Source organism: Calidris pugnax, unplaced genomic scaffold (assembly GCF_001431845.1).
Source record: "Calidris pugnax isolate Ruff unplaced genomic scaffold, ASM143184v1 scaffold39, whole genome shotgun sequence".
NCBI lineage: Eukaryota > Metazoa > Chordata > Aves > Charadriiformes > Scolopacidae > Calidris > Calidris pugnax.
In genome coordinates, this window is record NW_015090828.1 from 9940880 (window position 1) to 9957458 (window position 16579).

The 16579-nt window shown below is 45.4% G+C and overlaps 1 protein-coding gene across 4 annotated transcripts in view; it reads right to left on the reverse strand.

Moving 5' to 3' along the window:
- The window catches only part of MICU1 (mitochondrial calcium uptake 1), a 125129-nt gene that overhangs the window by 8145 nt on the left and 100405 nt on the right, over positions 1-16579 (reverse strand). For all 4 annotated transcript variants that reach the window (XM_014940505.1, XM_014940501.1, XM_014940503.1 and 1 more), the window contains 2 exons: positions 11551-11688; positions 3756-3864 (listed from right to left, as the gene is read on the reverse strand). In XM_014940505.1, coding sequence (XP_014795991.1) covers positions 3756-3864; positions 11551-11688 — 247 coding nt within the window. The remainder of the gene's footprint in view (positions 1-3755; positions 3865-11550; positions 11689-16579) is intronic.

Consider the following 16579-nt stretch of genomic DNA (forward strand, 5'->3'; position numbering starts at 1 on the left):
AATAACCCCAGCTCCCTCAGCCTCTCCTCATGAGACTTATTCTCCAGACCCCTCACCAGCTTTGTTGCCCTTCTCTGGACCCGCTCCAGCACCTCAATGTCTTTTTTATGGTAGGGGGCCCAAAACTGGACACAGTACTCGAGGTGAGGCCTCACCAGTGCCACATGTCACCTCACAGCAAAGGTGACAACTCATGACCCTGACCTGCCTCTGCAAGATGCCAGATTTCATTGTTTGATGACTCCTTGCAAGTTATCACCAATATTCATCCAGGCTTTCTTATACGCTCAAGAGAGGCTGTGGCATCTCCATCCTTGGAAATACCAAAGCCCAACTGGAATCATAGAATTGTCCAGGTTGGAAGGGACCTTTCAGATCATCTAGTCCAACCATTCATAGAATCACAGAATGGTTAGAGTTGGAAGGGACCTAAAAGATCATCGAGTTCCAACCCCCTGCCCTGGGCAGGGACACCTCCCACCAGACCAGGTTGCTCCAAGCCCCATCCAGCCTGGCCTTGAACCCCTCCAGGGATGGGGCAGCCACAGCTTCTCTGGGCAACCTGTTCCAGGCTCTCACCACCCTCATAGTAAAAAATTTCTCCCTGAGATCTAATCTGAATCTTTTTTCTTCCAATTTAAAACCGTTTCCCCTTGTCCTATCATTACCCTTCCTGGCAAAGAGTCCCTCCCCAGCTCTTCTATAGGCACCCTTCAGGTACTGAAAGGCCGCTATAAGGTCTCCCCGGAGCCTTCTCTTCTCCAGGCTGAACAATCCCAGCTCCCTCAGCCTGTCCTCACAGCAGAGGTGCTCCATCCCTCTGATCATCTTTGTGGCCCTCTGCTGCACCTGTTCCAGCCGGTCCATGTCCTTTCTGTGCTGAGGACTCCAAAGCTGGACACAATATTCCAGGTGGGGTCTCACGAGTGCAGAGTAGAGGGGCAGAATCACCTCCCTCTAAAAACCATCACTAAACCATGTCTCTAAGCACTAGGTCATCCCATCTTTTAAATATCTCCAGGGATGGGGCCTCAACCCCTTCCCTGGGCAGCCCATTCCAAGGCTTCAGAACCCTTTCCCTGTCAACATTTTTCCAAATCTCCAATCTGAACCTACCCTGGGGCAGCTACGATTCTATGATTCTAGCGAAACGCATCTGTGCCTTGCCCTAGAAACACAGAGGAGTTACATCCAGCTCTCTGCCGGCGCCAGGAGAAGGGCTGCTTGGACGATTCCATGATTCTAGCGAAACCCATCTGTGCCTTGCCCTAGAAACACAGAGGAGTTACATCCAGCTCTCTGCCGGCGCCAGGAGAAGGGCTGCTTGGAAAGTCTGGCTGCAGACAGTGCCAAAAAAAAAGTGCAATTCACACCCTCGCCTCAAAAAGGGGAATAAGTGACGAATTCGGCTCCTGTCCCGCTGCCAGCTCTCAGCCCAGGCTGGGAAAGTTTTCTAAGTAACCCTTATGGTTTAAGGGAACGATGAGCTGTTATCTTTCTGGTAAAATGAAAGATGGACTAACAAATAATCTGTGCATTATTCTATGGGCCATTAAAATACAGGTTTATGATCCCTTTTAGAAGAAGAGGCTACTTAATTCAACGCAGGAAACCATTTGTCAAGCTATGGCTGTTCGGTGGTGTCCATTTTTTTTTTTCCCCCTGTTAAATGGTCTCTTAAAATTATAACAACAATTGCATTCGTTAGGTTAGCAGCAATTTGACACACAAACGATCCTCTTCCTCCCCCCACACGATGAGCAATTTCCACATTTGTTGGCTTTTAATAAGCAACCTTGTGAAAGCTTGACTTTCGGAAGAGTACACCCTATTTATTGCTTATTTGATTTGTGGGTGCAATACCCAGACTGGGAGTGCAGGCATATGGGAATGAGACAATTTAGGCACAGGATCACACAGATCCCTGCTGCAAAACCCAGCTTACACCTTCATCAGCACCACAGCAAAACGCTCTCTTCTGCCTCCAGCCAAAAGACTTCCAGCTCAATGCCTGCAGCTCCAGCACAAGCTCATTAATTGCACACCGTTAAACAGCAATCACACTCATTTAGCAACTGCACGTAGACCTAAATACTCCACAAATACATCTTCCACGAGCAGGCAATCACTAATTTACTGTAGACACTGAGTAAATGGGGTTTGTTAGGCTATCACCTCCTCGGGGGATGCTGCAGGAAGGGCTTTGCCCAGCATCAGCACATCCATATTTCATATATGGTATTTCCTACTCCTTTTTTACTTTTAAATGAAAGAAAAAACCTCCAAAACTTAACAGGTTCCTTTAACTTTAAGTCTTAAGATAACAGTGATCTAAACCAAAGAGTGCAGATGACTTCCTCCCAAAAAAATCAAAGACAAGGAGGGCTGCTGACACAGGCAAGGAGAGATGTGACACATTTCACTCCCTTTGTAACTCCACTGCCCAAAAAGCCATTAATGTCTTAATATTCCCACAACACCCCTGGCTGGAAGAACAGCATACTTCCAAAACATTTAATTTTGCAGCTGCCTAAGTGCATCTCCTTTAACTTTCTAGTAGAAAACAGTTTCCACATAGCCTAAAAAACTTTTAATGAGTTTGCTTTTTTTTTTTTAAAATATTCCCAGTCTGAGGGTTTTCAAAAAAAGACAACTATTTAAAAAAGACCTAGAAGAGAAAAGCACATGCTTGTGACAAATCCTGGCAGCAGAGAGTTGGATTTTTTTTTTTTGAAAATGTATGGTATTTTTTCATTTTTTTAGATCAGTGTGTTATACAGGAGAAGATACCTGATATGGATTAGCTCAGAACAAGGAAAAACACAATGAGATGAAGAAGGATATGGATTGGTCTGATCAATAAACCACGCTATTGCCAAGCTCCCCAGGAAACACCTGCTCTAAAGTTTATACAGCCAGCTCCTCCGGCCATGCACAGCCTCTGGACTGTGAGCAATCTCAAAAAAGCCTCCTTGGGACAGACTTTTATGGTCAGTCTGGGACCTCAGTGGGGTTCCAGTGCTCCCCCTCTATCCCTCCAGCACCTGGGAGCTCCAAAGGTGCTTGTCATTACCTGGATTTCAGATCAGCAACGCAGCATCTGGCCACGCAGCTCTTATTTCTAAGCAAAGTCTCTCATTTTTAAGCAAAGCTGCAACAAAACAAGGGTTGAAACGTTCCTACCACCAGCTCCACTGCTGGTTAGTGCCTCTGCCACGTCAGAGATCTCTACAGAAGATAGAGTTTGCAAGAATACTTCTTAAAATACCACTTATCTTTGCCAACAGGAATTCGTACTGCATAAAAGGAGAAAAAATACCCCTCACTCCAGAAGACAAGGATGAAGAAGAAACATTGGTGTGCCTCTGCTGTGGTCCCACAACCTGGGATACACTCACTAGGTCATCTTGCCCCTGAGCACACCAGGCCTGAACGGTCCTGCTGAAGATATCACTGTGGTATCACAACTTCCTAATCCCTCACTAAGAAATCACCGCTTCCTAATCTATTCAGGCTATATGTTTCAGCATCTTTTTCCCTCTATAATTAAAACTGTAGAAGGATAAAGAGGGATTTCAGATTTTATCCGTGGCCGTAGCAAGTTAAACCTCTCATTACAGGGAGGAACTGTGATTCTGGGGTATTTTTAACCTGTCAGCCAGGGCTCGTTCAACATCTTCCCCAACTCCAAAGACACGGCATGAGGTGAGCTCCCTCAAGCTTCCAGCTCTTATCTGTCCTTGCAACTTTAATACCTTTATCAAGCGAAGCTCCAGCCATGTGGTAGAAGCTCAAAGCAGTGTCCACGTCATTGATGTTCTTCAGAAAAGTGAAGAAGCTCTCCACCTCCTCAAACGTCAGACCCTAGGGCAGAGAAAAGATGGTCTTAATGGTGATGGGGAAAAAGGAAATCGTGACACTACCTGGATTATGAACAACAAAGTGACTCAAAGTGTCACCAGAGGGGAAACACACACTCAAAACCACACTCAAAACACTCCCACCTTGGCAACCCGTTAACCACCTCTGCTCCTCTCCCAGTCCCACAAGTTGGGTGGTGGAAAAGGACTTCCCCAGGTACTGTCAGTGGTGGCAAAGACCAAAAAGCATGTCTCTGCAGCCAGCTCTTGCCCGGAGGAGTGGACACCCCATGAGCCTGTGGCTGGGATGCAGGAAACTGCTGCAAGCAGGTTAATTTCTTTTAATTTTTTGTTTTTCAAGCCTGCACGCTTGCAGTGACAACAATGAAAGAGTTCAAGCGCTGGATGGTCTCTCCCAAGAGACTCAGGGATCCCTGGGGAGATCCGTGTCTCCCCCAGTGTCGCAGAAGGTGACACTGTGACCCACAGCACGGATAGATGCGCCTCCGTTAGCTTTGCTGCTGGTGGCAGGATGGCTGCTGGGCTGGATCACCATCTGCTCCACGTACCAGCAGAGCCTCCCGGGGCTTCCCTCGCTGTGGGACAGGCTCAGTGAGCACCTACAGCCACCCAGATAGATACTCAGAATCACAGAATCTTCTAGGTTGGAAGGGACCTTAAAGATCATCTTGTCCAACCGTCAACCTAACTGACAGAAATAGACACCCACACAACAAACAAGGAGCATCATCACTAAACCAGACCTCCCAGCACTACATCAACCCGTCTTTTGAACACCTCCAGGGATGGGGCCTCAACCCCCTCCCTGGGCAGCCCTTTCCAATGGCTGAGAACCCTTTCGGTGAAAAAATTTTTCCTAATATCCAGCCTGAACCTCCCCTGGGGCAACTTGAGGCCATTTCCTCTTGTCCTGTCGCCTGTGACTTGAGAAAAGAGACTGACCCCCACCTCTCTACACCCTCCTTTCAGGGAGTTGGAGACAGCAAGAAGGTCTCCCCTCAGCCTCCTTTTCTCCAGGCTGAACACCCCCAGCTCCCTCAGCCTCTCCTCATAAGACTTATTCTCCAGACCCCTCACCATCTTTGTCGCCCTTCTCTGGACCCGCTCCAGCACCTCTATGTCTTTTTTATGGTAGGGGACCCAAAACTGGACACAGTACTCATGGAAATGCATCCCAAAATCCCCCCACGCTGGCAGAGCTGCATCCCAGCACAGCTGAGGGCAGGCAGGGGATAAGTGACACATTCCCCTCCGCACCGATCCCACCGAGCCCAGCTCCAGGACCCCCACCTGGTCACCCCACACAACTCCACACCCCATTTTATCCACCCATTTAGCACCAGCATGATTGCATCAGTGCTGGGACCTGAGCTGCAGCCTCCAAGCTCTCCCAACAGCTCGGAGCAGACAGAGGAGGTAAATCATCCCCACAATAATAACCACTCAGCCTTCCTCTCTGGAAGAGATAAATCAGCTTGTCAAGAGGAGTTCAGGTTCAGGCTCCTCCTATGCTGTCTAGCTCGACAGACTGATATAGCCAGACACTAAAAATCCCAACTGCATAACACAGCAGAGTTTCATGGTCTGGATGGAAGAGCATACATTCAGTGGGTAATGTCAAACATAAATTTATATGATCCGTTGTAACCCTGCTTAACTCTTCCCAACAACTTCTCATCAGGGAAGAAGCCATCTATCATTTTTTTGGAAAGAAAAGGCACGTTTTTTACCATCTTCTTATACAGACATGGTGCCTCTAGAATTGTAGGAGGAGAAGAATTGCAGGAAATTTGCAGCTTGTTCCTATCTTTGCTGTAACTGAGTCTGTGGTGATGTACACAGCACAGCCTGCACACCCACAAGTACAACAGCAGGAGGCTTTGTCAGCCCTGGGTTCATGGTTCCAGACCAAAAAGGATGAGATAACAAAATGGACAATGGATATGAAAAAAAAAAAAAGGGTACTGTACAGGGAGCTTTCTATAAATATATACCTGCTTCGCTTCCCAAGCAGCATGCTAAAAGATGGATGGCAGAATTAAATAAAATACTGTTCCAGCAAAAAAAAAATAATAAATAAATCAGGAATTTCAGCAAAGATTCCTCTGTTTTGTACAACAGATCTAGAGGAGAATAGATCTTTGCAATTCAGAGACCTATCTGGATGCCTCCCCGCTATGCACCTAAAATGTGGGAAGCCTGCAGGAACCAGGAGGTGTGTGGCCACTTTCAGGCCAGCAGAAGACACTGTGCTGTTGTTACATGCTCTTTTTGGGACATCTGAGCTTTGCAGCAGCGGCCACAAGGCACCCCAGCCACCAGGCTAAGCCAAGAGCTCCAATTTTGCGTTTTCCTGGAATTTCCTACCAGAAAATGGCAGATGTCAAGGCCAAACAGCATTGCCATCCACGCAAAACAGCCCCTTCTTTAGTACCAACACTGCAGCTGCTACTGTTTCAGTCCACGCAAAACAGCCCCTTCTTCAGTACCAACACTGCAGCTGCTACTGTTTCAGTGGGTATGAGGGAAGGTTTTTTCACATATATAAACTTGGGGTCCTTTCACCAACTGAAAAAGCAAAAGCAATGATACGCAGGGGTATCCTACAAACCTGGACAGAGACTCTGAACCTCTGTAGCAAAAATGGCATCAGTATTATAAAATTTAGTATTTTATTGATTAATCCTGTCGGCGCAGGGGCATCCTACAAACCTGGGCTTTCACCTGGACAGAGATACTGAACCTCTGTAGCAAAAACAGCATCAGTATTATGAAATTTAGTATTTTATTGATTAATCCTGTCGTTGAGGCTGGCATCAGCATTAGCTCATTTCCAGATAGAAAACAAAAAACAAAATCAGAGATTGGGAGAGCCTGAAGTTTGCATTGATGTGTCAACAGATGAGTGATCACCTTCATCAGTCAGAAGTCTCTGCCTGGGAATTTATCTGTTCCCTGCCAATGTGTTTGTCAACGCTGCTTGGCTCTTCCTTAAGCTACTCACATCTCTGCTGAAAGACCAAGAGATGTTTCTGTTACACAGCAGAGCCTGGTGGTGATTTGACATCACAAGAAATTGCAAACCTGGAGAAGACTAGGGCAGTGATTATGGCCTCTGGGTGATCACTTCTTTGGAGGCATTTGTAGATCTAGCTGTTCATTCATCTGCCTGAATCATTTCATGATTTTAGTGATACATAAGCAGGCAGACTGGCTTATCTGCCCCCAACGTGCACCTTGTGACAGCTCCACCACCTTCTGCAAAGAAGAGAGCTTTTCACCTGGGAACTGAGGTTTCAGCCAGGAAGAATTAACATCTGGCCCCCACTCTCTGCCACACGTTGAGGCTGGGATCAGCATTAGCTCCTTTCCAGATAGAAAACAAAAAACAAAATCAGAGATTGGGAGAGCCTGAAGTTTGCATTGATGTGTCAACAGATGAGTGATCACCTTCATCAGTCAGAAGCCTCTGTCTGGGAATTTATCTGTTCCCTGCCAATGTGTTTGTCAACGCTGCTTGGCTCTTCCTTAAGCTACTCACATCTCTGCTGAAAGACCAAGAGATGTTTCTGTTACACAGCAGAGCCTGGTGGTGATTTGACATCACAAGAAATTGCAAACCTGGAGAAGACTAGGGCAGTGATTATGGCCTCTGGGTGATCACTTCTTTGGAGGCATTTGTAGATCTAGCTGTTCATTCATCTGCCTGAATCATTTCATGATTTTAGTGATACATAAGCAGGCAGACTGGCTTATCTGCCCCCAACGTGCACCTTGTGACAGCTCCACCACCTTCTGCAAAGAAGAGAGCTTTTCACCTGGGAACCGAGGTTTCAGCCAGGAAGAATTACATCTGGCCCCCACTCTCTGCCACACCAACAGGAAAATATGCTCCACAGCCCCCAAAGCACGTCTAGGAGATGACCTGAATCACTAGTTTCCAAAGAGTCAGCTTGGTTTTCTAGCAGTTAGGGAGACTCCAGATATATAACTCCAGAGGGAGGATCAGAAGCAATTTTAAACAAAGTTAAGAGTGTGGCAGCTCCACTGAATACGCAGAGGTGCTCACATATCTGGGGTAAGATGACTTATTTTTTTTTTCCTCGATAAAAATAAAATGAAAGCAGATTATCAATTAATACAAGGAAACGTGCCATTCTCAAAAGCAGCAATGTAGAATAACAATGTCGGAAAACGGCTAAAGGTTAGATTAAAACAAGAGATTTAATGTCTTGGAGGCTGCCTGGGCTGCCTTCTGCAGAAAAGGTAATTGTGTCAGATAATTAAGAGGATGTTTGGCAGAATTAATAAGAAAACATTTGCGAGGTTACATTGCATTTCCAAGGTAAAGCTTGCCGGGTAGGTTCAGTACAATTACTGCCACTTTCCCCCCCCAGCATCACAGTATTAAAATTATTTTACTCTCACTTTCTTTGAGAAGCAATAGCAAGGCAAAGCCCCTGCTGCTTTGGGAACAGAGGGGAGTTAGAGCAGGTTAGTAAACTGTGCAGATAATGATACTGCGCTGCCATAAAGGCAGGCTAGTCAAGTGTGAAAAGAAGGGATTTGGAGAAAAATTCTTCCTGCAACACGTGTTTGCATAAAACTGCTCTGACCTACAAGGTGTTCAGTGAGGAAAGTACTGCACTGAAGTGGCTGGGTGGTTTGAATGTCTCCTTGAGGTTTGGGAGCTGAAGGGAGAGTGGTGGATAGCACTGGCTCCTCTCCCTTTCGATAGGATGGAAGGTAAAGCCGATCCCCAGCGAAGCAGCTGCTTGCTCTGCAGATGTCTGGGTTATAAACACAGAGGGAGCAGCAGCCCCAGCACCAAGCTTCTGCAGTTTTAAGCAGGAGAACACTCTCTGGCTTAATACTCCATTCATTTACAAAGACAACTTTGCAAGCACACCCCTGAATAAGTTACCCAGAAAGGTGGTTAATGTGATTCTGCTCACGGTCGTCCTATTTCTAAAGAGACAGGGAAATTTAAGGTACATAAAAACACTGACAGCTGCACCAGGGTGAGCCAATAAAAGTACATAGGTGTATTTAGATACAAAGTGCTGCACACAAATCTGCAAAGGATAACGGTCTTCTGAAATATCCTAGGGGAAAAAACAACCCAAAAAACCCCACAAACTTTCAAGAAAAGGCTCTCTTGTATAAAAGACAGTGCACAGTTAGGCACCAGGCTGGATTCTCTGTGAGCTAAGACCTGCTGGATTTAGCGGAGGATTTCAGCAGCTGAGTTCTCCAGCTCTGCATAAGCATTGACTTTGAGCTGCCCTGCCTGCCAAAAAGGCTTATCTGCTTCCAGTGCAAAGTGCCTGGCACTTCCTGCATCCCCTACATCTCCTTAAACCATTAAATGTCCTATTAACAAAGAGGCCATCTCATTTCAGGATTCTGGGTGTTCCATTTGCCCCTCTCCCCCTCCCCAGCCTAAGGAACCCTGTGTTTTCCACCAATTCTTTTTCTTGCAAATGTCATTTCTTTGTCCCATTCCCCAATTACCCTCCTTGAAAGTCCTTGGAATAAAGACAGAAAAAGTTTTGGTCTGACTACAGTTATCTGCAAATAGAAACACAATCTGGCTGATTTGGGGATGAGGAATAACGTAGAAACAAAAAGTTCTCCCTCTGCCACAGATGTCAGGGTCTTGGCTTACACATGAAAGGAAGAAAACATCTGCTGTAAGAATCTTTCCAAAATAACTCTAATTCTCATACAACCAGCTACTGTTCGATAATATAGTCTAATCCTCATACAACCAGCTACTGTTCGATAATATACATATATATGTGTGTGTGTGTGTGTGTTCGAGGCCAGGCTGGATGGGGCTTGGAGCAACCTGGTCTGGTGGGAGGTGTCCCTGCCCAGGGCAGGGGGTTGGAACTGGATGATCTTTAAGGTTCCTTCCAACTCTAACCATCCTATGATTCTGAGGGATATATAGAGATAGATAGATAGATAGATAGATAGATAGATAGATAAAGGATATATAGAGATAGATAGATATATGTATAAAATAAAGAAACCTAAATCACTGGAAAAGAATTGACAGTTTGGATCACTAACAAGGGAGCAGATACATTTCTGTTAGAGACGCATCACAGTTAAGTATTTTTTTCCATCAGAAATCAAATGAGAGCAGATACTTTCTGTTAGAGACACATCACATTTAAGTATTTTTTTCCATCAGAAATCAAATGATTCCTGTTAAAACTCCAGGGGAACAGAGCTATTGGAAAAGCTGAATCTGCAGCGTCTCGCTCAAAGATCAAATAAACAGACACAGCCTTGGCAACATCAATGGTCTTATTTAAGCCAGTGACAAAGAGCTGGAAAAGTGAGCTTTCCAAATACTAATGACAAGTTGACACCATCTGTTGATAACAAGCTATTAAATATTGAGCCTATTTTTCTACAAAACATGAGGGAATCTGAAAAAAACCCACTCCTTCTGGCAGCCCAAGGCCTCAAGAAGCTGCAGGTACTGTGGCTCCTCTGGCAGGAACACAACTCTGAGCATGGCCTTTTAGCTTGCTTACACTTTCCTCTGGTTTTTAACCTTTTTGGCATTATTTGTAGTTAATAGAGACCTATTAGTCTTCACGCCCTGCTGCTTCAGTACGCCCAAATTCTCCTCCAGCACCACTGAAAGAGGGAGAAAATCGAGGGGAAAAGTCACTGGAGTGGCTTCAAATGAAGTGAGGATTCCTGCATGTCACGGGAGTCCAGTTAAGGCACCAAAAAAGGCCAAAAAAAGGACCAGACCCTGGCCAGAAGAGGGAGAAAATCAAGGGGGGAAAAGTCACTGGAGTGGCTTCAAATGAAGTGAGGATTCCTGCATGTCACGGGAGTCCAGTTAAGGCACCAAAAAAGGCCAAAAAAAGGACTAGACCCTGGCCAACACTTGTGTTTTATAACACACTTTGCATCTAAACAAGTTAAGAAATAAACATCAGTTCTGACGTTAGGGGAAGGTGACTCTCAAACAGTCAGACCAGCCCAATACGCAGCCAAAGCCTTTCCATCCATTCTTATTCTGGTGAATTGCTTGTTTATATCCTAGTTAATAAAAGAACAATCCATCTTTATAGAATCAGATGTGAAATCCTAATACTGAAGTAATTTAGATGCCCGTTACTTGTCTTACCTGATAAAGCACACCCTCTTGGTATGGATGTCTTATTCCAAGGCCTCTCACTAAATTAACAAGTGTAGGATCTGCAACCTTATTCCTCTCTAAATCACAAGTAATTCAAATTAATTTTTCCCATAAGTTCATAATTAAATAATAAACTGCCCAGTCACAGCAGCTAATTAATCCAAGGTCGAGCCAGGAACTGGGAACACGTCTTCAATATTTATTCCGGCTCCAGACTCAGGGTGCAATTCAGCGGATTTAGATTTTGGAAATTACAGCATCCATTTTAATAGGGACAAGTCTAAAGGCTGACCTCGACCCTGACCACTGCAGTCCCACCTCTTCCATCTCCTTGCTGCTGGCAAAATATTTATCACCTACAAAGTCAACCCGTCTCCCTGCGCCGCTTAACGAGGCGCGGGCACTTTTCTTAAGAAGAAGGAGATTGCTTACTCATTCCTCAGCATATTTGGCTGTCCCCGATCCCAACTTCCCAAATTTGCCACCGAGGCTACTGACCTCTCCATCTTGGAAGTGCTTCTTGAGCTGCTTCAGCATGATGGTGAGCTTCTTGGACTGCACCCCGCTGTAGGCCAGCAGCATGCTGCCGAACTGCCGCTCCGTGATCCGCCCCTCCACCGGGTCGTGCCGCTCAAACTGGAAGGGGACAAAAAGAAACACAAAAAAAGGAGATGAAAACACGGCAGGAAACACTACCGAGGGAGAAATCCTAAAGCATTTGAACAGTCCCTTCCCCCAAGACTGTCTCCATCAAGAAGTCAACGTTTTCTCTATGCGCTATTCCTTGGGTGACCTCTGGAAGAAGTCTTTGTATCTTGCCCTCCTGGTTTTATCTCGCAGGGGGACAGCGTTTGTAGAGCTGGGCTTGAAAAAGCAGGATGATTACTTTAGCTTGAAACCAAGCCAGTGTCCATAGGTCTACAAATGAGTGAAAAGCCTGTTCTTCACAGGTGTTGAGTGTGGGGTTTAGTTGGTGGGTGCGGTGTTTTTGGTGGGCGTTTGGTGTGGTGTTTTGTATTTGTATTTGTTTGGTGTGGTGTTTTTTGGTTGGTTTTTGGTTTTTTTGGTTTTTTTTGGTGGTTGGACTCGATCTCAGAGGTCCCTTCCAACCACTAAGATTCTGTGATTTCCAGCTTGGATGTCTGAATAAACATCCAAAGAATTTGGCTGCTTCAGTGACATTGATTGATCAAGAATCTGGGCAAGACTGTGCTAAGGTGCAAGTGTGTGTTTCAAAAGAAGCCTATGTAGGAGTGGTTCTCTGATTGCTAAAAAGGGGGATGGTGGTTAATAAACCAGGAAAGAAAAATCTTGCAAAAACTAAATCTCATTGTAGCTCTTCTCCAAGCCCTGTAGAGGTGGATTCAGCAAGGGAAGGTACATGGAGATCTCCAGACTTCACCTTCCCCAGTCCCAGGAAGTTCTTCTTGTCCTAAATCCCTCCAAGACCCTTATGAACAGGGCTGTGAGGGCCCTGCAGAACTTCCTACAAGCATTTCAGCAAAGGTATTTTCCATTAATCCCATTAATCTCCAGCACTAGTTTATGCTCTCCTGCCTTTTGCTGCAGGGGAGAAGGGAAGAGCAATTCTGCCAACTTGGGAAGGTGATGATGGGTTTGAGCACCACATCTCTGCTCAATCAATAATGCAGATTTCATCTTTTCCTTTTTTCCCCTCACCTTTTTGTAGCTCTAGAAACATCAGCGTTAAGACTTCAACCCGCTTCAATTTCACAGAGCTCACCATTCAGGATTCCTTATTTGATTTCCTTCAAACTCGTTAGAAACCATCTGACCTATGTTATCGCTGATCACAAGCCAGAAGATGACATTTAACAACAAAATTAATTTTTAAACTCCTACGGAACAACTCAGTACCACTGACTTGACATTACACTGCTCGGCGAGTTAACCATTTCTGCCTCAACTGCTCTTCTGTGCTCAACTACACAGCTAACACAAAAGCCAGCAAGGCACCTGGCTGAGATCAAGGTGGGGAGATGAAAGCCAGAGATGAAGCTGGCAGATGCAGCAGCCCTGCCTTCAATCTGTGTGGAGGCAGAGCTCCAGACACGGCTGGCTATAGGCTCTTTTAATAGACAGCTCTTAAACCACACGACGTAACAGCCAGGCTGCTCGCAAACGAGCTACTACCATTTCCATGCTAATGCCAAGTTGGGGGTAAATCACAGGATGCTATGGGGTTGGAAGGGACCTCTGGAAATCATCTAGTCCAACCCCCCTGCCAAAGCAGGTCCACCCAGAGCAGGTTGCACAGGAACATGTCCAGGTGGGGTTTGAATGTCTCCAGAGAAGGAGACTCCACCACCTCCCTGGGCAGCCTCTTCCAGGGCTCTGCCACCCTCAAAGTGAAGAAGTTCCTCCTCATGCTTAGATGGAACTTCCTACGTTCCAGTTTGTACCCATTTCCTCTTGTCCTGTCCCTGGGCACCACTGAAAAAAGCCTGGCCCCATCCTCCTGACACCCACCCTTGAAGTATTTATAGGCGTTGATCAGATCCCCCCTCAGCCTTCTCTTCTCCAGACTAAAAACACCCAAGTTCCTCAGCCTTTCCTCCTAAGACAGCTGCTCTCTTATAACTAAAAATATTTTCCAGTAATTAGCATATTGGCCAGACTTCTGCTGCTTTTCCCAGTGGGATACCAAGTGATTCCTACTGCATTTGAAAGGCATGGAACGCAAGGGCTGGAGGGGTCTGGATGGGCTACGATGGCAGGAGACAGCTCCCAACTGGACAAGTTCTGCTCATCAGCACCTCGTGCTTTCACTTGAGTGGCCCACACAGGATTTGGGAATAACACTGGCACTTTTTACTCTTGTCTGACAGAGATGTTGGGGTTTATTCACAGTATAAAACACTGGCCTCTGCCCTTCTCATGTGCTGGGGGAAGGAGAGGGAAAACTCATTTGGAGAAGAAGTACGTGTTCTTCATTAAAAAGCAGAGGTAGTCCTTTCTGCCACGTTTGAAGAATGCAAAGAAGTTTTACAGTACCCAAGAGACACAGAAATTCACCGTCAGTACCGTTTCAAAAGCGGCACTGACACTTTCTTCTACTATAATATTCCTTATTTCAGCCCAAAAGACATAAACCAGTATTTTTCTACCAATCAACTTCAAATACCCCAAGTTGCAGCACAGCGCACGATAGCATCTTTTATTAAAGGATAGGAAACGGGCCCAAATATCTCAAATCAACCTCATAAGTGGTGAATATGTTTAGAAAAGTCTTGAGTCAGCATCTGAAAACCCACCAGTCCTCTCCCCTTGCCCTGCAATAAGGAGGAGGCACGGTGCAGCTCCACAGGGTACCCAAGCAGCACAGCTGCTTGGGTCTTGGAGATGGGGAAATAAAAAAGGGCCAACTCTTGGCATTTTAATTATTTTTAGAACTAGGCATTCAGATAGTGGTCAGTTCTGCACTACCGGATGCAAAAGCGACCAGAAAACGAAACCTAAAAAGACTTTTCATCTTCATTTTTCTCCTGACGTGTCTCACACGAAGCCTTTTGGTGCCAACTTTAAGAAAGCAGGATTATTCTCCAAACGCCACGCTGAAGAACTCTTAACAGGAACACGATGAGGAAACACATGGTTTCAGCCACGACCCCGAGATGTTCAAAGCAACTGGCCCACGGCTGCTGCACAGGGTTTCCATGAGCCCTTCAGCTCCTCTCACTCGGGATTCCCCAAATGAAAGATGATAAAACACACCTATAGTTTAAGAATTACCTGGGGAAAGGAGGTACATGAAGAATAGTGCTGTAATTTCCCATCAATATTCACAACTGGGTATGCTTTAATCAGGATTACTGGTAAAATTTGATGCAAGCTACCTTCTGCATCTCCAATGTCACCACTGAAAACTGATAAGGTAGGTTATCTTATTTAGTTGCACCCGTTACTAAATGATTATAGCTAGAGAATAAGCAATGTGGAAAAATGCTTATTCCTCCTGTGATTCACATTCTTACCTTCTGGTCCTTGGGGTTTTAGGAATATCCTTGGTGAGAAGCTCCAGCAGGACCGATATGCCTAAATAGCCACACGACCAATTTTTCCCCCCAAGAGGTTGCCTGATGCCTCTTGGCACCCACTAATCCTTTAAAGTTACGAAAATGAAGCGAACTGGCCCCAAAGTCAATATTCACAACTGGGTATGCTTTAATCAGGATTACTGGTAAAATTTGATGCAAGCTACCTTCTGCATCTCCAATGTCACCACTGAAAACTGATAAGGTAGGTTATCTTATTTAGTTGCACCCGTTACTAAATGATTATAGCTAGAGAATAAGCAATGTGGAAAAATGCTTATTCCTCCTGTGATTCACATTCTTACCTTCTGGTCCTTGGGGTTTTAGGAATATCCTTGGTGAGAAGCTCCAGCAGGACCGATATGCCTAAATAGCCACACGACCAATTTTTCCCCCCAAGAGGTTGCCTGATGCCTCTTGGCACCCACTAATCCTTTAAAGTTACGAAAATGAAGCGAACTGGCCCCAAACTTTCCTGGCAGGCACTATTGGCACGCTTTCCACCACCACTCACACAAGGAAAGGATGGACAGAGGGGTAGCAAAACATGCAAACTCTGGGTTTGGGCAGTCTGGTCCAGACCAAGGACCTGGGGATTCTTCTGTACTACACAGAAAATAAACAACAAAATCAACAAGTGCTATCGCAGCGGCTGTAAAAGACACAAGCCAGGGCAGGCAGGGCAAAGCCTTCTGGAGGCAAAGCTTTCTACAAAAATAACTCCAATATCCAAGTGCAAGGATCTCACCAGCTCTGAGCAGCAGCATGGAAATGTGGAGCACAATTAACATGCTGATGCTTGCAGTATTTTTGGCGTCTTGCAAAATTTATTGCAAATGAAGTAGAAGGCCCATCCTGCTGCCACAGCCCAAGTCTGCATCACAGCAGTAGCAAGAATCCCACTACATGAGACAAAAAGAGCTTTAGCCTTTTATCTCACAGCTGGGAGATTGTATTAAAGGACAAAATAAAGACAAAACTAATCTAAGATGAAGGAACTGAAATAACATATTTCTAAAAATCCCTTTAATGTACAAAATTGTCCTGAGACCCTGTGAATAAACCAACTCCCTGTGGGCTCCAAAACTGCTTCCAACTTTTTAATTTCTGCCGGTGGTCGATCAGGTGCAGCGATGCATCAAAACACCCCACAAATATTATTGCAAGAAATAAAAAAGCCTGAAAACCATTGACTTAATGCTTCTTTTATCTCACTTTAAACCAAAACACAGATGCCCAAAATCAATTCCTGGCAACCAAACATTATGCCCTCCCCAACGCAGGCACACAGCGGTGGCCATCGCAAAGGCCAGCCTAGAAAGGGGCTGGCAAGTGAGAGGTGGCCAACCACCAGTTTCCAAATTCAAATGCCATCACCACTGAACTGAGATAAAGCAACAAAACTCATGGTGATGGGTAAAGAGAGTTCAAAACTTGCCTCCAAGCTACTGTGTCAGATACATTTAAAGTAG